General features: G+C 42.2%; 1 protein-coding gene across 1 annotated transcript in view; it reads right to left on the bottom strand.

The window, feature by feature from the left end:
* Positions 1 to 269: 269 nt before the first annotated feature.
* pdpr (pyruvate dehydrogenase phosphatase regulatory subunit) overlaps positions 270 to 21,357 on the bottom strand; it is a 65,666-nt gene continuing 44,578 nt past the window's right edge. The window contains 11 exon segments of the mRNA XM_034184459.1: positions 270 to 529; positions 532 to 586; positions 589 to 654; positions 5,234 to 5,416; positions 5,493 to 5,582; positions 5,682 to 5,776; positions 10,044 to 10,156; positions 10,268 to 10,416; positions 14,000 to 14,133; positions 14,992 to 15,147; positions 18,442 to 18,566. Coding sequence (XP_034040350.1) covers positions 420 to 529; positions 532 to 586; positions 589 to 654; positions 5,234 to 5,416; positions 5,493 to 5,582; positions 5,682 to 5,776; positions 10,044 to 10,156; positions 10,268 to 10,416; positions 14,000 to 14,133; positions 14,992 to 15,147; positions 18,442 to 18,566 — 1,276 coding nt within the window. The 3' untranslated portion in view covers positions 270 to 419.

Here is a 21,357-nt window from a genome sequence, read left to right as displayed (position 1 = left end):
ACAAACACAGCAGAATTACACACCAGGTTTTCAAATCCTTCTACTGCTGATGTGCCCTTGACAAAGGCACTGAACCTTGACCTGCTGCAGGAACCAGCCGCTGTGACTATGAGACTTTGAGATCTTGGTGCATCATAAATATTGCACTTTGGAGGACGCACACAGGAAGCAGCCCTTCAATAGGTGACCATATGTGGAAGAAGGAAACAGGTGTTGGCTTTGGTAGCTAGAAAAGATGCGTGCTCGTCCACTCCCTTGACGGTTACTGAGCTCCAGATCCTTCTGCGGCGTTTTTGCTGCGTGAAGAATGAGCTGATCGGGCTTAGAGTTTGGTTCTGGCCGGGTACCGTGGCCAGCAATGTCAACCTCATAATCCCCGCGGTTGATGAACTTCTGGGGTGATGGGTGTGGCTGAGCCATCAGGTCCCGGTGGAGGCGACACAAAGAGAGGCAGACGTCGGGCGCTCCAGCATGTAGCTGTAGGCGCGCTGGTGGTGGTCCAGCCAGCTCACGTTACGGTAGATGGGTCACCCCAACACGGCCACAGGTCCAGCTCCGGTGCGTGGTCCATCCAGAACCAGCATGATTGACGCGACGAGACACGCCATCCTGACGCTGCTGCAGCAAGGCCTGACGACCAATGAAATCTGTGTCCTGTGAAGAGGAAGCAGAGGAATAAACCAGGAAGCACTCCAAAAGGTTCACTAAATTACCACAATGTAAACACCTTCCAAACAATTAGCATAGCACGCATGCTATCTGCTAACCATGTGAGGGCACATGTACTTATGCAGTCCACATGTACTCTGGTCCATATGCATTTGGACAGTGACAGATTCGCAGTTTGCCAGAGAAGCACAGAACTCCTTCAGCGCATGTTCAGGCTTCAAACTACAGCTGAGAAGTGCCACATTCAGTAACAGGATGTTTATTTCCTGCTAAGCTCCAATTCACCAATGAGAACGGACACAAAATCATTTTCCTCTTGATAAAATTTCAGCCTCCTTTCAAAATGATCTCTGATACACATTTCCCATGCCGCCTGTACCAAAGTACAACTGCAACAAAAGTTATTTACCAAGAACTGCCACACTTCAGTAGCAAGTTGCCAGCAGCAGACAAGGCAGACAAGGTGGAGTCTTTCAATGCTGTTGGGCTCTCACAACCAACACACTTATACAACCCCTGGCAAAAATTATGGAATCACCGGCCTCGGAGGATGTTCATTCAGTTGTTTAATTTTGTAGAAAAAAAGCAGATCACAGACATGACACAAAACTAAAGTCATTTCAAATGGCAACTTTCTGGCTTTAAGAAACACTACAAGAAATCAGGAAAAAAAAATTGTGGCAGTCAGTAACGGTTACTTTTTTAGACCAAGCAGAGGGGAAAAAATATGGAATCACTCAATTCTGAGGAAAAAAAATTATGGAATCATGAAAAACAAAAGAACGCTCCAACACATCACTAGTATTTTGTTGCACCACCTCTGGCTTTTATAACAGCTTGCAGTCTCTGAGGCATGGACTTAATTAGTGACAAACAGTACTCTTCATCAATCTGGCTCCAACTTTCTCTGATTGCTGTTGCCAGATCAGCTTTGCAGGTTGGAGCCTTGTCATGGACCATTTTCCTCAACTTCCAAAGATTTTCAATTGGATTAAGATCCAGACTATTTGCAGGCCATGACATTGACCCTATGTGTCTTTTTGCAAGGAATGTTTTCACAGTTTTTGCTCTATGGCAAGATGCATTATCATCTTGAAAAATGATTTCATTATCCCAAAACATCCTTTCAATTGATGGGATAAGAAAAGTGTCCAAAATATTAACGTAAAGTTGTGCATTTACTGATGATGTAATGACAGCCATCTCCCCAGTGCCTTTACCTGACATGCAGCCCCATATCATCAATGACTGTGGAAATTTACATGTTCTCTTCAGGCAGTCATCTTTATAAATCTCATTGGAATGGCACCAAACAAAAGTTCCAGCATCATCACCTTGCCCAATGCAGATTCGAGATTCCTCACTGAATATGACTTTCATCCAGTCATCCACAGTCCACGATTGCTTTTCCTTAGCCCATTGTAACCTTGTTTTTTTCTGTTTAGGTGTTAATGATGGCTTTCTTTTAGCTTTTCTGTATGTAAATCCCATTTCCTTTAGGCGGTTTCTTACAGTTCGGTCACAGACGTTGACTCCAGTTTCCTCCCATTCGTTCCTCATTTGTTTTGTTGTGCATTTTCGATTTTTGAGACATATTGCTTTAAGTTTTTTGTCTTGACGCTTTAATGTCTTCCTTGGTCTACCAGTATGTTTGCCTTGAACAACCTTCCCATGTTGTTTGTATTTGGTCCAGAGTTTAGACACAGCTGACTGTGAACAACCAACATCTTTTGCAACATTGCGTGATGATTTACCCTCTTTTAAGAGTTTGATAATCCTCTCCTTTGTTTCAATTGACATCTCTCATGTTGGAGCCATGATTCATGTCAGTCCACTTGGTGCAGCAGCTCTCCAAGGTGTAATCACACCTTTTTAGATGCAGACTAACGAGCAGATCTGATTTGATGCAGGTGTTAGTTTTGGGGATGAAAATTTACAGGGTGATTACATATTTTTTCCTCAGAACTGAGTGAGTCCATATTTTTTTCCCTCTGCTTGGTCTAAAAAAGTAACCGTTACTGACTGCCACAATTTTTTTTTCCTGATTTATTATAGTGTTTCTTAAAGCCAGAATGTTGCCATTTGAAATGACTTTAGTTTTGTGTCATGTCTGTGATCTGCTTTTTTCTACAAAATTAAACAACTGAATGAACATGCTCCGAGGCCAGTGATTCCATAATTTTTGCCAGGGGTTGTACAGTGTTGCATGGAAGCCGGGGACAGCACCTCTGGATTGGCAAACTGGGGTCATGGTCCCCATCTTTCAAAAAGGGGGCCGGAGAGGGTTCCAATTGTAGAAGAATCACACTTTTCAGCCTCCCAGGGAAAGCCTATGCCAGGGTAGAACAGAGAAGACTTAGAGCGTTAGTTGAACCTCAGATTCTGGAGGAGCAATGTGGCGTCCATCCTGGTTGTGGAACAGTGAACCAGCTGTTTATCTCTGCAAGGATACTAGAAGAGTCTTGGGAATATGACCAACCAGTCTACATGTGATTTTTAAGGACTTGGAAAAGGTGCAAGACCAGGTCCCACAAGGTGTCCTGCGGGGTGCTGGGGGGGGGAGTACAGGGTACCAGAACTGCTGCAGCTTGTGAGCCAGTCTCGATATGACCAAAGTAGGAACTGTTCATCAGCATTCTGTCAGACCTATTCCCAGTGGCTGTTGACCCTTACCAAAAAGTTCCAGTTTACTTTTTATATACTTATCAGTACTATTTTTTGTTAAGCAAAACACCACCAGGGCTGCCCCTTTTCAACAATCCTTTGGGGGAGGTGATGGTCTAGTGCAGTGGTGTCCAAAGTATTCCAGAAAGGGCCAAGAGGGTGCAGGTTTTCTTTGCAGCCACTGACTCCAGCACGTGATTTCACTGATTAACATCACTTTGGGCAGGTGGGATGAGTTCATCAGTGAAATCACCTGCTGGAGTCAGTGGCTGCAAAGGAAACCTGCACCCTGTCGGCCCTTTCTGGAATATTTTGGACACCACTGGTCTAGTGGTTAAGCTGTTGGGTTTGAAACCAGAGGATCCTTGGTTCAAATCCCAGCCTGACCAGAAAATCACTAAGGGCCCTTTGGCATGGTCCTTAATCCCCTAGTTGCTTCCAGTGCATAGTGAGCGCCTTGTGTGGCAGCACCCTGACATCGGGGTGAATGTGATGCATTATTGTAAAACACTTTAAGCGCCTGATGCAGATGGAAATCGCTATATAAATGCAGTCCATTTACAATGCTGCTCATGATGTTCAGGGACAGAATTTAAAGGTCACGTCAGGGACTGGAGGGTGTCCAATTCACTAACTTACTTCAGAGAAGGCAGGTCTGCTTTTTGCAGACAGTGTGGTTCTGTTGGCTTCATCAGGCAGCGACCTCCAATGCGCACTGAGCAGGTTTGACGCAGAGTGTGAAGTGAATGGCTTGAGAACCAGCACCTCCAAATCTGAGACCATGGCCCTCTCCTGGAAAAGGGTGGATTGCCCCCTCTATGTCAGGGGAGAGTTACTGTCCAAAGTGGGGGACTTCAAGTATCTTGGAGTCTTGTTCATGAGTTGGGGCAAACTGGAGCGCAAGATCGATACATGGATTGGGACGGCGTCCGATATTTTACGGAAGCAGTACCGGACCATCTTGGTGAAAGAAGAGCTGAGCAGGAAGGAAAGACTCAATTTACCAGTTGATTTCCACTCCTGTCCTTACCCAAGATCATGAACGTTGTGTAATGACTGAAAGAACAAGGTCATGGATACAAGCAGCAGGAATGCCATCATTGGATATTTGAGTTTACATGCTGGGACAGGGTGAGAAGCCTGACTATGCTGGGAGGATTCGGTGTAGAGCCGCTGCTTTTTTGAATAGAAAGAAGCCGGCTGAGGTGGTTTGGGCATCTAGTGAAGATGCCCCCTGGTCGTCTTCCAAAGGAGGTCTTCCAGGCATGTCCAACTGAGAGGAAGCCCCAGGGAAGACCTATGACACACTGCAGGGGTTATATTTCTCAGCTAGCTTGGGCATGTCTTGGGGTTGTAAGAATTGGTTGAGGATAGGGAAGGGTGGGATGTGTTACTTGGTTTACTGCCACAGACACCTGGATAAGCAGCAGAAAATGAATGAATGCCACACTTCTCAAAGATCATCTGCATACTGGATGACCGTTTATTTGGGATGCTGCACGCGTTGAAACCACATTTGACAAATGTGTAAAACTTAACCTAACAGCCCTGAATCATTTTGTGAAATTCACAATTTTGGTTTGTAAGATTCTGTCCTATATGATGAATGTTTCTCCTGTTTCACATCAGCACATCGATGTGCTGATGCACACCCTTGAGTGCACACCCATTAAAAAAACAAAACAAAACAAAAAAAAACACAAAAACAAAAAAGGACATAAGTGGCACAGACAACATACTGACAGGGTAGAAGGAAATGTAAATCACTCAGATATCCTTTATTTTTATTGCTGAGAATTTAAATAGATAACAGTATCATTGCAGGCTGGTGAATGATGGAAAAATGAAAACTGTTGTTGCTAGAATTCAGTAGAAACCAGACTTAATGTGTCCAACTCACCGTATCAAGCTTCACCCTGAACTCTCGGCTACACTCCAGTGGTGTGGTGAAGGCGTCCAGGTCCTGACCCCAGAAGGCAAAGAACTTCTCTATGCGCAGGCTGCGCAGTGCGTAGTATCCTGCATTACGAATGCCGTATTTCTGTCCCACTGACATCACCTCATTGTACACGTGCAGCGCGTACTGTGGGAGAAAACACCCAGTGAGATGTGATTGGTAGGATACCATGTTTTCACATGCAGCAGTGAGAAGATCACACCTCTATTGGGATGTAGAGCATGAAACCAGGTTCTCCAGTGTGGGTCATGCTCATCACTCTGATCCCGTTAGCATAACCCACACTCATCTCCTGCAAACACAAACCCATACACATGTCAGAAACAAAAAAAAACAAACCTGACAACCACAGCTCGTCGCTACACTATTACTTTTAGTGCTTGTTTCCTACCTTACAGAACATGGAAGGGAAGCGATCAGGCGTCATGGAAACATATGACAGCTCAGCCAGGACATCCATTGCACGAGGTCCAATCAGATTTAAAGCTGTGGGTATAGCGTCAGCATTACACTGCATAAGAAATCCTTCTGACTGACAGGCACAGCACTGTTCTGAGTATTAGACGACCCCCGTTTCTCCAAGATATATGGAACGAAAGGTTTTTCTTTAGACCAATTTTTTTAATTAATAAAATGCTTTCATTTGAAAATATTTCTAATAAAATCAAATTCTGTAGGCAGGCCCTCATTTTTTTTTTTTTTTTCCCCAAAGGTGGAAAACCGTTTTCAGTGAGTAAAAGTCCAACCACATATTTGTTCCATCCACCCACTAAACCAGCTGATTCTAATTATTTCAACTCTTCAGTCCAGTCGATGAGGTACTCAGTGAAATCACCTGTTTAGGTACACAGGTGGAACACTACTACATGTTCTTTTACTCACCAAAGCTGGAGGTTTACATCTCTGCCTTTTTCCCCCCCCCAACCACAGAAAGGTTTTCTGACTACAGTAAAACTTGCACATAATGGATTTAGGTGGACCAGCAAATTTTGTCAGTTAGAATCATAATCCGCTATATGTATAAAACAGACAAAATCCGAGATATATAAGTAGCATACAAAATCTGTTACATGTATGTAACATATTAGTTACAGCCAGGAGGCGCCAAGCAATGTACAGGGAATCACCAGCACCAATTAGGCTTACATATTTCCTCTATTAAACGCCTGATCTTGAATAGGAACCTGCCTCATTTAATGACCACATTAAAACTTTGAAAAAATAAATAAACGCCTGCCTTAAATCAGCGATGGGCATTATGTGCATTAAAAAAAAACATTAAATTTGCTCGAGTCACTCTTTTTTCTAAGTCTGCTGTGGAGTGGGTACGTTAAAATCATAAAGCCTGATTGACTCTTCTACAACTCTGTAACTCTGTGGCCACGCAATGACGTTAACGTGCGCGTGACCCTTTTTAAGTTCTCCGTCACATTGGTGAGCGTCTTAATACAATTTACCATAAGAACAGCAGCTTTTTCTGGATCAATTTGTCCCTCAGTGAGCTCCACTTTCTTATAAAATCATCAACCTCCAAACCAATGTTACGGTATGTGCAATTTCCCTCCATGAATTGAGGGTCTTTTGAGCATCTTTTCCCAACTCCGTATTGTAAAGTTGGTCATATTTGAGGATTTTTCTGTCAAACATATTTGATCCATGACTGAAATGTAATTGGCAGCCACATTGCAAAAACTATTAAAATATGAGAAGGAGACAAAAACATGAGAAGGAGTGAAAACACAAAAGTGACAAATCACAGCCTTTGCTGTCTCCATCATTTAGCAGGTGTGCATCAGGCTACAGGGAGGGTTCACAGCCACGCGGAGGGCTCTGATCTAAAGTGGTTTGATTCGTCACACCCAAGGATGTGTGTGAACTGTAATACCATATTACAGTGCAGGCAACAAGCAGCATTAGGCGCCGGTGTCTCCGACCGAATGGTCCTCCCTAAAAATCGGTCCGCCCTGCCTTCACTGCGCATACGTCACTTCTGTGCATCAGCCGTGGTTCACAGATTATAACCTTGATTCTGCTTAAAACTGCACTCCAGTCATCATCTATCTCAGCAACAGATAACGGAAGCTTTTGTACAATAATCATTTCCACATAAATTCAGCATTATTTCATCATAAAAGACAGAGGAAGTGATCAGAGCGCAGCAGCCAGAGGAGCTACTGCTGCTGCGTTCACTGCGCCTCCATCATTTCAAAGCATCAGTAGCGACTCACCGATTATCGCCTTGTTTCTGCTTAAAACTGACTTTAGAATTATTTAAAAGGTTTTACAATGTCACTTGATGGTTAATAATCACATTAATCCCTCTGACCGCTTTTGGGTATATAGAGACAGTCTCAGATGAGCTGCTGTGGTCCCAAATGACACATGCACAGTGAAGGCAGGGCGGACCAATTTGTTTTGGTGGCTGGGGGGGAGACACCGTTCGGTCTGCGACACAGTGTGAGCACGGTTAAAAAAAAAAAAAAACCCTGGGCTTTTAATCAAGGAAATACGATACCCCCTTTCCTCAAATTGGCGAGCGTCAGTGCTGAACTTCATTGTGTACTACTGTTACCGGTCATGTCCAGACATGTCTGCTTTTCTACTTTTTTTTTTTTACTAATAGCCCAATTTCATAGCCTTAAGAGTGTGCATATCATGAATGCTTGGTCTTGTTGGATTTGTGAGAATCTACTGAATCTACTGGTACCTTGTTTCCCATGTAACAATAAGAAATACGAGGTCTGTCCGTAAAGTATAGGTCCTTTTTATTTTTTTCAAAAACTATATGGATTTCATTCATATGTTTTTACGTCAGACATGCTTGAACCCTCGTGCGCATGCGTGAGTTTTTCCACGCCTGTCGGTGACGTCATTCACCTGTGAGCACTCCTTGTGGGAGGAGTCGTCTAGCCCCTCGTCGGAATTCCTTTGTCTGAGAAGTTGCTGAGAGACTGGCGCTTTGTTTGATCAAAATTTTTTCTAAACCTGTGAGACACATCGAAGTGGACATGGTTCGAAAAATTAAGCTGGTCTTCAGTGAAAATTTTAACAGCTGATGAGAGATTTTGAGGTGATTCTGTTGCTTTAAGGACTTTTCACGGAGCGAGACGTCGCACAGCGCTCTCAGGCAGCGTCATCAGCCTGTTTCAAGCTTAAAACCTCTACATTTCAGGCTCTGTTGATCCAGGACGTCGTGAGAGAACAGAGAAGTTTCAGAAGAAGTCGGTTTCAGCATTTTATCCGGATATTCCACTGTTAAAGGAGATTTTTTTAATGAAAGACGTGCGGATGGGTCCGCGCGTCGGCTCGTAGCCGCCGCGACACTCCGCCACAGGAAAAACACCTCTGTTGGAAGCCTTAAAGACAAGTTGGAACATGTCCAGCGTTAAAACAATTTCTCATATACTCACCTCCACTGAAAGCCACATGGTTTAATCAACACAGAGGTGTTTTTCCTGTGCCGCCGCACCGCGGTCGGCTGCGTCCCGATGCGCGGACCCGTCCGCACGTCTTTCATTAAAAAAATCTCCTTTAACAGTGTGAATATCCGGATAAAATGCTGAAACCGACTTCTTCTGCAACTTCTCTGTTCTCTCACGACGTCCTGGGATTAATAGAGCCTGAATGTGGAGGTTTTAAGCTTGAAACAGGCTGAGACGCCGCCTGAGAGCGCTGAGCGACGTCTCGCACCGTGAAAAGTCCTTAAAGCGACAGAAATCACCTCAAAATCTCTCATCAGCTGTTAAAATTTTCACTGAAAACCAGCTTAATTTTTCGAACCATGTTCACTTCGATGTGTCTCACAGGTTTAGAAAAAATTTTGATCAAACAAAGCGCCAGTCTCTCAGCAACTTCTCAGACAAAGGAATTCCGATGAGGGGCTGGACGACTCCTCCCACAAGGAGTGCTCACAGGCGAATGACGTCAACCGACAGGCGTGGAAAAACTCACGCATGCGCACGAGGGTGGCAAGCATGTCTGACGTAAAAACATATGAATGAAATCCATATAGTTTTTGAAAAAATAAAAAGGACCTATACTTTACGGACAGCCCTCGTATAATCAAAACCTGGATTAATCTTTTAGTCACATAGCACTACTATTATTCTGAACACTACTGTACATGAGGGGTTTTCAATGAAATACAATTGTGATGGGGTGGGATGTTAGTCTGATGTGAGCAAAAATCCATTATAAAAAATCTGAATTAGATGGACAACCATACAAAAGCACTGGGGACTTCTGCTTTTGTCCGGTGAGTGCAAGTATCCGGTTTATACAATGACGGTTTGGGTGAGTTTTTACCGCACTAGCATTTTTAAAAGTCTTTCTGGGCTCAGCATTTTCTAACATTCCACTCTAACCACACTATATCTTGGCTGCTGGACAGTTGTTTGATTACTTTGCTGCATTAATGATTATGACCTTAAATCTTACACCATAACATCTTAATTGCTGGTTAAGTTACTGGGCCTTCCAACCACAACATAAGATGACCTTATAAAACCACTGTCTTACATTCTGAACAAAAACCAGCACTTTCACCTGGCAGTTTTCCAATATTAAGGTGCTACAAATGTTTTTTGACGATGCATTAGCACCAACATCTCTGAAACTAAAACAAAAGTTCCCTCTTTTGACCCCCCTTGACTAAGCAGAAGGAAACCTAATTGGAGCCTTTCAACAGGTCTAATGGGTCCAAATGTGGAAATATTTTTTCCAGGGCAGGTATAACATGCACTGCTGTGTTTACCTGTGTACTTCCAGCTGACATCCTCTAGGTAGAGCTGTGGGTCATTGGGCATGTGTTTCTTCATCCAAGACCAACAGTGAACCTGCTGGTCGGTAGGAGAGATAATAAAGAAGCTAAAAGAGGAAGAAAATGTGAGACATTATAAATGACTTTTGTATTGTTAAGATTCTTTTCAAAAAATGAATTCAGTTCCCATCTGGCCTGTTTAGTTCTCTGTTTCACACCTGTTCTTGCTGATGTGCACCACACTGCAGTCGTTCTCGTAGCCTCCTCTTTCATTCAGCATTCCAGTGTGAACGATGTGTCCAACAGGAACATCCAGATCGTCAGAACACAGATACTGCAGAAACTCCAAGGCCTGACTTCCTGTGGACTGGAACATAAGACTAGGATTGGGCTCCATTAAAATATGCTAGAAAATTTACTCAAGCCTGAACACGCTTTATTAAAAAAAATGCTATACTTTCATTCACATATTGAGATTTGACTTCGATAATTTTACTGAAATATTTGTAAATAGTAACTTTACAACTCTTTACATTCTTATCTTTCTTTTTGTTGCACAAAGGGACATGTGCAATTTCGTTGCAACCAGTATACAATGACAATAAAGGCTTAATTTAATTAAAATAAAAAAATGCTTCATTGGATGGCAAATCTCAAAAACTTCCACACATTATGAAATAATTAAAAATGACCCGTTGAAGTGTTTTTTTTCAAACTACTGTGCTACATTATACAATTTATCATTTCAGTTGATTTTATGCATGAATGAATCGCATATCAGGAAGCTATTTTTTTTTTCAAACATACATCTGTAAATGAAGCAGATCCAGACCTGACACCGATGGTGGAACGTTTCCACTTAAAGTGGAAATGTCTGAGTCCTGAACGTGGCCTTTAATATACAGTAGTGTTCAGAATAATAGTAGTGCTATGTGACTAAAAAGATTAATCCAGGTTTTGAGTATATTTCTTATTGTTACATAGGAAACAAGGTACCAGTAGATTCTGTAGATTCTCACAAATCCAACAAGACCAAGCATTCATGATATGCACACTCTTAAGGCTATGAAATTGGGCTATTAGTAAAAAAAAAGTAGAAAAAGGGGGTGTTTACAATAATAGTAGTGTGGCACTGTCAGTGAGTTCATCAATTTTGTGGAACAAACAGGTGTGAATCAGGTGTCCCCTATTTAAGGATGAAGCCAGCACCTGTTGAACATGCTTTTCTCTTTGAAAGCCTGAGGAAAATGGGACGTTCAAGACATTGTTCAGAAGAACAGCGTAGTTTGATTAAAAGGTTGATCGGAGAGGGGAAAACTTATATGCAGGTGCAAAAGATTATAGGCTGTTCATCTACAATGATCTCCAATGCTTTAAAATGGACAAAGACAAACCAGAGACGCGTGGAAGAAAATGGAAAACAACCATCAGAATGGATAGAAGAATAACCAGAATGGCAAAGGCTCACCCATTGATCAGCTCCAGGATGATCAAAGACAGTCTGGAGTTACCTGTAAGTGCTGTGACAGTTACAAGACGCTTGTGGGAACCTAATTTATTTGCAAGAATCCCCCGCAAAGTCCCTCTGTTAAATAAAAGACATGCAGAAGAGGTTACAATTTGCCAAAGAACACATCAACTGGTCTAAAGAGAAATGGAGAAATATTTTGTGGACTGATGAGATTAAAATTGTTCTTTTTGGGTCCAAGGGCCGCAGACAGTTTGTGAGACGACCCCCAAACTCTGATTTCAAGCCACAGTTCACAGTGAAGACAGTGAAGCATGGTGGTGCAAGCATCATGATATGGGCATGTTTCTCCTACTGTGGTGTTGGGCCTATATATCACATACCAGGTATCATGGATCAGTTTGGATATGTCAAAATACTTGAAGAGGTCATGTTGCCTTATGCTGAAGAGGACATGCCCTTGAAATGGGTGTTTCAACAAGACAATGACCCCAAGCACACTAGTAAATGAGCAAAATCTTGGTTCCAAACCAACAAAATTAATGCCTCACTCGTCTGGTAAGCACTGAAAATCTCTCAAAATCTCTTGTTAAAAGTGAAATCTGCCGGAAAATGGCTGATGTCCAGCTCTTGTGATAACCAGAGAAAGAGCACACGACGGTCTCGTATCCACAGAGCCATCAGCTTAGAAATGATCCAGTGGTTTGTGCCGCGACGTCGCAGCTCAGAGCGCGGCGCACTGACCGTCCTTAAAGGGGTCCTTAAAGCTGTAGTTAAAGTCCTTATTCTCTGTGAAGCCCGTAAAATTTTCACCAAAAGCCAGATAACTTTTTCGAATGGTTCCAGGTGCCAGTCTCTAACAGCTTCTGAAAAAATTCTGATGGAAAAAAAGTCCTTTTCATTCCGCCATTTCCAGACAATGAAAATCCGACGAGGGGGCGGGACCACTCCTTCCACAAGGCGTGCTCACAGGCGAATGACGTCACCGACAGGCGTGGAAAAACTCACGCATGCGCACGAGGGTTCAAGCATGTCTGACGTAAAAACATATGAATGAAATCCATATAGTTTTAAAAAAAAAATAAAAAGGACCGTTACTTTATGGACACATCACGTATCATGAAAAACTGTGGTTATACAACTAAATACTAGTTTAGTGATTCACAGGATTGCTAAAAAAGCAGTTTGAACATAATAGTTTTGAGTTTGTAGCGTCAACAGCAGATGCTACTATTATTGTGAACACCCCCTTTTCTACTTTTTTTTTTTTTTACTAATCGCCCAATTTCATAGCCTTAAGAGTGTGCATATCATGAATGCTTGGTCTTGTTGGATTTGTGAGAATCTACTGAATCTACTGGTACCTTGTTTCCCATGTAACAATAAGAAATACTGTATACTCAAAACCTGGATTAATTTTTTTTTTGTCACATAGCACTTCTATTATTCTGAACACTACTGTATTACATCTTACCCTGTTCAATTCGGGTATTGTGAGACTCAGACATTCTTTGGGTGTCCTGTCTTGTCTCAGTCTGCGCTCTGACTGTGGTAAGTGATGAGTCATCAAATTCAGTAAACAACTTGGTGATTGATGACTGCCCCACAGGTGGCATTCACTAGTCATGGGCGATTTCAGTGTGACCAGTGACAATGACAGAGCTGGTTATGAGGACGGCTATAACAGCCTGTCATATTCAGACACTCAGCTTGCCAAGTGCTGCAATCAGAATATCCACTGATTCCACAAAGACCACAGCACCTTCTGTGAAGTCAAGGTCAGTAAACATTTCCTCACCAACAAATGCACCTACGTCATTGGTTTCCACACTGAACAGTGTAGCAGCCAGAACACATCCCTGAGGAATACCAGTTTTCACTGGGAAAAACTCAGAGCTACTGTCTCCACTCTGCACAGCATTCACAGTATCTGCGTAGAGGCTGGTTAGGATGTCCAGTAACATTTTGGGGATCCCATGTATTCTCAGGATGGCCCAGAGAGCAGAGAAAACAGAAATAGTTCAACTATAGACCGTGAGACTGGTGTTCCAGCAGCTTCCAGTTAATGGCAGACCGGTGCCTTGCCAATTCCTGGGTTGTTCCTGACCATCCTAACCCTCTGAGGTGACAGATTGCATTTTCGTCCAGACTTTGGCAAAGTGGCTCCACCTCCGAAAAACATGGACTTATGTATATTACGAACAAATGCTGCTGGAATCAGCAACTGGTTTGTGTTGCTTAAGAGGAGCCACAAATGTGGATCAGTATAGACTAGTTCTATTTAACAGGTGGGACTACAGGAACACAAACCTGTAATCAGCAATAATTATGATAAATTAATGGAAGAAATTTTCTGTTCATTGCTGATGCACTTTGGTGGAGAAAAGCAACACAGATGGAAAACTTGCTGCTGTCTGAAGCAATTTTTCTTCCTTGTGTGAGTCGAAGCTCGTCAATTAGTCGCCATGACATCATCACTCACAGTCAGTTCAAATTTGGTGAAGGACGACATGTCGACTACGCACACGGCCTCCTTGCAGCATTTCACTTCTGCTCCAACAATGTCAAACCAGTCTGGTTTGTAAAAGGTCTTACTCTGGCTTAGAGACAGCAGATCTGCAAACACACAGAAAATCACAAAGATTTATAGTTTCATTCCAACCAAACTGCAACTTCAATCGCCACAGTACAGGTCAGATAGGAACAGAAAACCAACCTGCTGCACTTTTTCCACTACAATTCAACCAAATAACATCTGTTATGACTGATATGTTCATTGCATGCAGCATATTTTATCAGATGGTGTCACCTTCACACAGACACTGAAGTGAGAAGAAACAATAACCCTCTCATCATGAACACTGTAACCGTAGATTTCAGCAGATATTAATAATTTACTTACTTACATGTAACTGAGAAATGTGATTAATAAAAAAACACACCACTTTTGACTGGTTTCTTGCTGGAAGATTGCAGAGATCTTGTTTTCGCCAGAATCATTTTCCTTCATGCATATCTTCATAGGGACAGCAGGTAGCTGAGTGGATAAGGAGCTGGTTTGCCAAAATGTTCAACTGGGTTCAAATGCTGCTCATGCTACTTGTCTCTGTCCTTAATCTCTATATTGTCTCAGTCCACCCAGCTGTAAGCAGGTACCAGCCAGTAGCCTGCATTGGACTGGTGCCCCATCCAGGGAGAGTCAGACTCGCATCCACTTGACGCTACAGAATCCAGATATAAGCACCAGTACCAACAGAAATCAGGGCCCATGGAGAACTTACTTGGCATCTTCTGAAATACAGCAAACACTTTCGGGGGAGATATACGTAAAAATCTCATGGACAGACAGACCCCACCTCCAAATTAACTTTTGGTTTATGGGGATATAAACAAGCAGAATATATGACACAGTAAGTCCAGCATCTTAACATAAAAGAGATCACGTAATCCAGGTGACTGATCAAGGATCTTTACCTTTCCCTGGAGGAACAAAATATTTTGCCCTCTCAAAGCCATGTTTCTCCATCCAGCGAGCTCCTTGTGTATCCAGACGGTCATACAGAGGGCTGGTTCTCAGCTGACGTCCGGTCTGAAAGTCCCAGCGAGGAACCTTCAGTTCGTAAAGCAGTGCTGGATGGAAACATACAAATATTAGAAATACACCTACTCCTACCACAAGAAACATCATTTTAGGTTACGAACATAATGCAATGCTAAAATACCCTCAGTGTGTTCTTCATAATTTGCAGTTGTTTAATTAATTATTAAAATCCTATCGGCTTATGTACAATTTGTACATGTTCAAATCAAATCACCATTTGTTCATGTTGTGCAAATAAAGGAATAGACCAACTCTGTGCATTTGCAGTTATTAATGAGACAAATTTAACTCCATATGAAGTTAGCTTTGTGTTAGTGAAAGTTAGCGTGCAAGCTAACATCGGCAAAATGTCTTGTAATTGACTCCAGAGGTGTTATCGGGTTACAAAAACAGCATTTCCAGTTTTAAGAGTGTTTATTTCTTCCTAGCTTTTACAAAATGAAGCTGTTAGCAAGTAGCTACAACATGAAGTGATGTCACCATGCTAACCTTGGCGAAATCTCTTGTAAGTTCAGAGGTGTTATTAGGTTCCAAAAACAGAATTTTCAGTTTTAGAAGTGTTTATTTCTCACTTTTTACATAATACATGAGAAACATGTATATAAATACACAAAACAAAGCATTTTGAAGGGACCAGTGACTGACATCACAGTGCAGCTCTACTCTGATTGGCTGTCACCGCGTCACTCAAAAACTAAACAGATCAGACTGAAACAGAATGTGACTTTTTAAACTCTTAAAATACATCAAGGTTTGCCATCTTTGAACTTGTCCAAGGTCTTGTCCTAAGAATGCTTCCTGTAAATGTTTCAAGAGTCTGGTGGCAGTAATAGGACTGGACTTATGCTGAGCACAGACAGATGGACTGACAGACGAAAAGCCTTCACAATACCTAATGGCTATATTTGATAGCCGATAAGGCAGTTACTGCTGAACAAGTTTGAAACGGACAGCTGGCTCTTGTCATGAACTAATCTGTTTCCTCCGCATGTTGGGTTCAAATATGGATTACGGTTCTTCCACAGCACAGTTTACGTACGCAGGACATGGCAGCCCACTCTTATCTCACAAGGTCCTGTATGACAATCACCAAAGATGAACTCTGAAGTTTCTGAAATGTTTGTGGGTCAGAATTGAACCGACATTGCCAAACTTAAGAATACTACAATGTGCTATAATATCTGAAAAGCTTTTGTGTCCCACAAAATACTTTATCCCTCTAGGACGTGAGGGTATTTTCTCAATTTTTTTTTACACCTCAAGAAATTCTCCTTTTAAAGGTACTTGCATTACATTGTATATGTAATGTAAGTATCTTTGATATGTGTTACATATCAAAATGTTCAGAACAATCTCTGACTGAATGTGAGACATTTCAGTCTAAGACATTGAGTAAAGAGGCTGAGTTAACCCAGAAAATATGAAATGTGCTTTTAGAATTTTTTTCTTTTTTGAAAATGCACATTTATTCAGTTTTGGTGCTGGAAATGGGTTAATCAAATTCTTTGAGTGACAAAATTACTGTAATATATGAAAAATGCTTAGATTAATGTTCAGTCACTGTATGTAACTAATTCTTCAGAATGATTTAGATAAAATTACAGTAAAAGACTGCAAACTACATATCAAGCTTCATTTTTTTCCTTCCTTCATACAATTCACACTATACTTTTTTGTGGAGCCACCAGTGGCCAAAAGACAACAATTCATATCCATCACTGGTGTTCACTTGTATACTAGAAATAACAAAGGCAGAGGGATTTATAATAATAATTTATAATCAAGTACTGATAAACAGATTTACTGTGGCATGCAGCACATGTCTGGAGCCAAGTTCACAATACACACATTTGGAGCTTTCCGTCCACTTTAACATAACATATTTTGAAACTAAAAGCACTTAAGTCCAGGTTACACATAGACAGTTTTGTCGGCGGGCAGTACGTAGACTGAAGTTCGCGGTAGTTCCGGCTGTTTTCGCGGTGGAAAGGGGCGGAGCATTTCGCCGGCGTTTTGAGCGCCATACTAGCCGCAAATGCACGGATAAAACGCCGCTAAATCCGCCGAATAAAGCGGCGTTTTGACGCCGTAGCATCTGGCACATGTCAGGCAACGGGGGTTAATACCCAGTTCTATCCTTTACAATCGCAGGTTAAGACGCACGTGAGAACGGCGGTGTTCTGCTGCCGCCGATAATGCCCTGTGTACCGCTGGATTTATCCAGGCAAATCCTGCGTTACTCCAGGAACTTTTGCATATAGGCACTGCCCCCAGTATAATAGGCTGAAGCAGCTGTCACTGCAGGGGGAGGGAGCTCATCTCTCAGCCTTTTATTCTCCTTTCCTTTTCCCCTCCTCAACTTGTTGCTCGTCTTCACTACAGGGCTCTCTTCTGCTTCTGAACCAGACCTCTTGGTAAGTCCTTGCCGCTGCCAATTTTCTTTTAGGAGGCATACTGGAGCTTCTCTGCAAAAATATCTGGAGCTGGCCACGAGTGAGAGGCCTGCATGCAGCGCGCTAGCGTTTTTATACTGACCGCCGCCTATCGCCCGTTTGGAACGCCGTTACCGGGAGGTGGCGTTTAGAACGACGTACTGTCCGCTAGCGCCGCCGTTTTGTCTGCCTCCGTCGCCGGTAAAAACGCCTTTGAGGACGCCGATGTGGGCTCTATCGCTGTTTTACACGCCATTGATTAGGGATACATCGCCGGCCGCCAATTACAGCGGTGTAAACTGCGGCACTACAGGAAGGGGCAGGATGACACGGCGATTAAAAAGTATCAAACGCCGTTGTTCGCGTTGTCTCTGTCGTCACGCGAATTCTCTGGGAGCGCTCCGGGAATTATTTGACATGTTGAATAATTGTTTCGACGATTCCCGGTAAAGCCGGAACTAAGCCCTAGTGCCGGCGTTGACAACAGCGTTTGATCCTTAAGACGGCCAAAAACTCTTCCGGGACGCTTCCGGGAGCTCTTACCGTCTATGTGTAAACAGGGCTTTACCAAATTCAGCTGGATGCCTTTCATTTTTGCATAACTCACTTTTTGGATTAAGAAAATGTTTCAGTCACTGAAAGTTGGATATCCACAACTTTGGGGAAAAAACACACCTTGCTCTAGGGTACCTACATTATGTGAGTTTTGTGATTTAAAGAAACTCAGAGGTTCTAATGGTCTTAGGCCCACCTCTCTATCCTCCAGAACACCAGCAAACTAAACTCAAACACTCAAAGTAGTTTCAGAGAATACTACCCCCCCTCCACACACACACACACACACACACACACACACACACACATACACACAGAGCAGAGTTCATTACTTACGCATGACTTCCATTACTCTATGCCGGAGGAATGTTCGGCTGCTTTGCAGGTTACCAAAGCGTTTGATGTCCAGAGGCCAAATACTGGTGGTGGGATAACCGCAGGTCATCCACTCTGCCAGGTACCTGCATATCAAAATGCAAAATGCAGAGCAAACTCTATTTATATTTGTAGTTATGGATAAAGATTACAAGTCTACCTGACTGATCAGTGCCAGGTTTCTCCAAATCAACAATTTAAATCAAGGTTTCATTTGAAAACTAATGGATGACTCATTTTCCCTGTGTCTGTAACAGCGGGCAGCATAAATGTAGACGAGTCAGTGAGTCAAGCTGACCAAGCTTATGTAGAGGAGGTGGAAGAAGGAGAAGGGCCCTTATTGTCACTGCACATACATTTAACCATCCAAGTGTCATTTCAACAAAATCAAACCAATAGCAGCATTGAGCAGCCACAGTCCAGCACCCAGGGACCATCTCTAGATGTCGAGGTTCTGCCTTGCTTAGTGGCAGAGAATGGAGCAGACCCTGATGAGAATGTTTTTGATGGTGGGGGAGGAAACCCTCACAGACATGAGGAAAACACACAAAGTCCACAATCAGGTCTACCAAGTTATAAAATAATGTATGCAAGCTATTTTGAAAACAGTTTTGATGTTGGGCTGTATTTGGTACACTAGCTTATAACGAAAACTTAGCGTCTCAGAAAACCATGTGTTATGTTTTGTCAAACTAATATAATGAAATTTTGTGTTTTCATTTTCAAGAGGGATTGGTAAAAGTATTGTTGCAGCTGGAAAATGTATCTTGATCAAATGCTGTGAATTTTCCAGAGCTATCGTTACTAATTACCTCCATGAAAGTTGGGTGATGGTCCCTGTTTCTGAACAGCGTGGAACCCACAATTTTTCATACATCATTATGAAATGTTTACAGAGGATTCAAATCCTGACAGGCAAGAACTGATTCCATTTTCAAGGTCATAAGTCAAAGGTTAAATTCAGGAAAAATATTGGAAACATCCCTATCCTTTAACACTGAATGAATTGTCAAAAATTCATAACTCTGTCAAAAAAGATCAAATTTCTTTCGTATTTGACAGCATTATGTAGGATGGTATCCTTTACTGACTGACAAAGTTTGATCCAGATCTGATCCAGATTACAGATTTTGTGGCCATTGAAAACCCCATTTAATGTATATTGTCAAATGTGTCCCAATCACTCCCAGATTTGAAAGTGAAGTGCAGACTGGCACTCAATATCACCTGACAAAGTTTGATCTGGATCTGATCTGTATTGCGAATATAGCAGCTATTTGAGTTTAACATTGAAAAGCCATTTTGATCTATATTTTGTATTATATTTTATCTTATGAAAAGCCCCTTCTAACACTTTGATCTTGAAATTTTTAACCCTAACACTGAATGATCACGCAAATGTTAGATAATATCTGTGCTAATTCCTTATTCTATTTTATGTTGGTTATCAAGTATTTGCTATGGTTAAATGGTTATATTTTTGGTGAGTGTTGGCCGTCTGCGTGAGTATGTGTGTCAACTGGACTGAACTGGTTTTATCTGATCAGAAACTAAGGAATTAGGTTCCACCATGTACCAAACAACTTGGTTGAAGACAAGGGGTGGAGCTTCCCCTCAGTCTGTGGGGAGCCAGGAAGATTAGGTTTGTGAGACTAAACCCACCCAGTGTACCGCCTATATAGTCTTGTATAAAAGCATTATGCCGGCCATGTTCAAATTTTTTTTTTTTTTCATAAAATGGAGTCCATCTGTGGGCTCTGTCTCTGGGGACCCGAGCCTGGTTTTCAGCGTGACTTTCAATAAATTCAAACTGAGGAATATATCGATTTTGTTCTTTGCAACGGGCAGTATATTGCAAAAAGAAATGAGAGGAATAACACAAAGCTATTTCTTGAAATCGCCAAAGTGAACGCTATGTGCTGTCTCACACACCAAAGGTTTCCTCCTGCTTCATTGTTTATTTTACTGTTTATTATTGTGTATGTTTCTTCCAGTCACTCTGGTTTCCTCCCACAATCAAAAACATGCTTATTTAGGGTCTGTTCCTTTCTCTGCCCCTGACCAAGGCAGAATCTTTACATCTGGAGTTGGTCCCCGGGCGCTGGACTGTAGCTGTCCACTGCTCCTAGTGGCTGGATTGTGTCTAACTGTAACTAGCATGGGTTAAATGCAGAAGACAAATTTCATTGTATGTATACAGTGGTCCCTCGTTTATCGCGGGAGTTACGTTCTAAAAATAGCCCGCGTCAGCGTTATTTTTTATAATTATTATAGATGTTTTAAGGCTGTAAAACCCCTCACTACACACATTTTCTCAGTTTTCTCTCCTGTGTAAACACTCTCAAAGTTCAAACCTTAGTAGAAAAATAAGACCAGTATTGTAGAATGAAACCAAAGATCAAAACCTGTTTTCAGGCCCAAACATTTGTTTGAGAAATAAAAATAGAACGTTTTCCTATAAATAATTATGACGGCTTTTAGAACTAATAAATTTCATTTTAACGATCAACCTACGAGGTTGGACACATAAGAAATTATTAATAGTGACTCACCAGTATTTCACAGTTCCTCTGACTGCGTCTCTTCGCCCTGGCGCTGCTCCGCAGCTTGTTTTTCCACTGAGAGACACCTCAGTGCAAGTGTCTTTTTCCAAGTGAAGAACACAGTTATGGGTAGTTGTTGGCGCTCTTTTTTTCTTCTGGGCGAGAAGATTCTTATAAACAGACACACACAGAACACAATGCGCGTACTCTTTCTTCGCTCACTGCCTCCGGTGTTACCGATGCAGGACGGTGGCGGGACCCGCAAAGAATCCAAGTCATTAAAAAGATACAAACTTCTCTCAGTGGCCACGGAGCTCTGCAGCTGCGGTTACCG

Source organism: Thalassophryne amazonica, chromosome 2 (assembly GCF_902500255.1).
Source record: "Thalassophryne amazonica chromosome 2, fThaAma1.1, whole genome shotgun sequence".
Classification (NCBI taxonomy): domain Eukaryota; kingdom Metazoa; phylum Chordata; class Actinopteri; order Batrachoidiformes; family Batrachoididae; genus Thalassophryne; species Thalassophryne amazonica.
The sequence above is the reverse complement of the archived record's forward strand: the minus strand, read 5'-3'. Positions and strand labels throughout refer to the sequence as shown.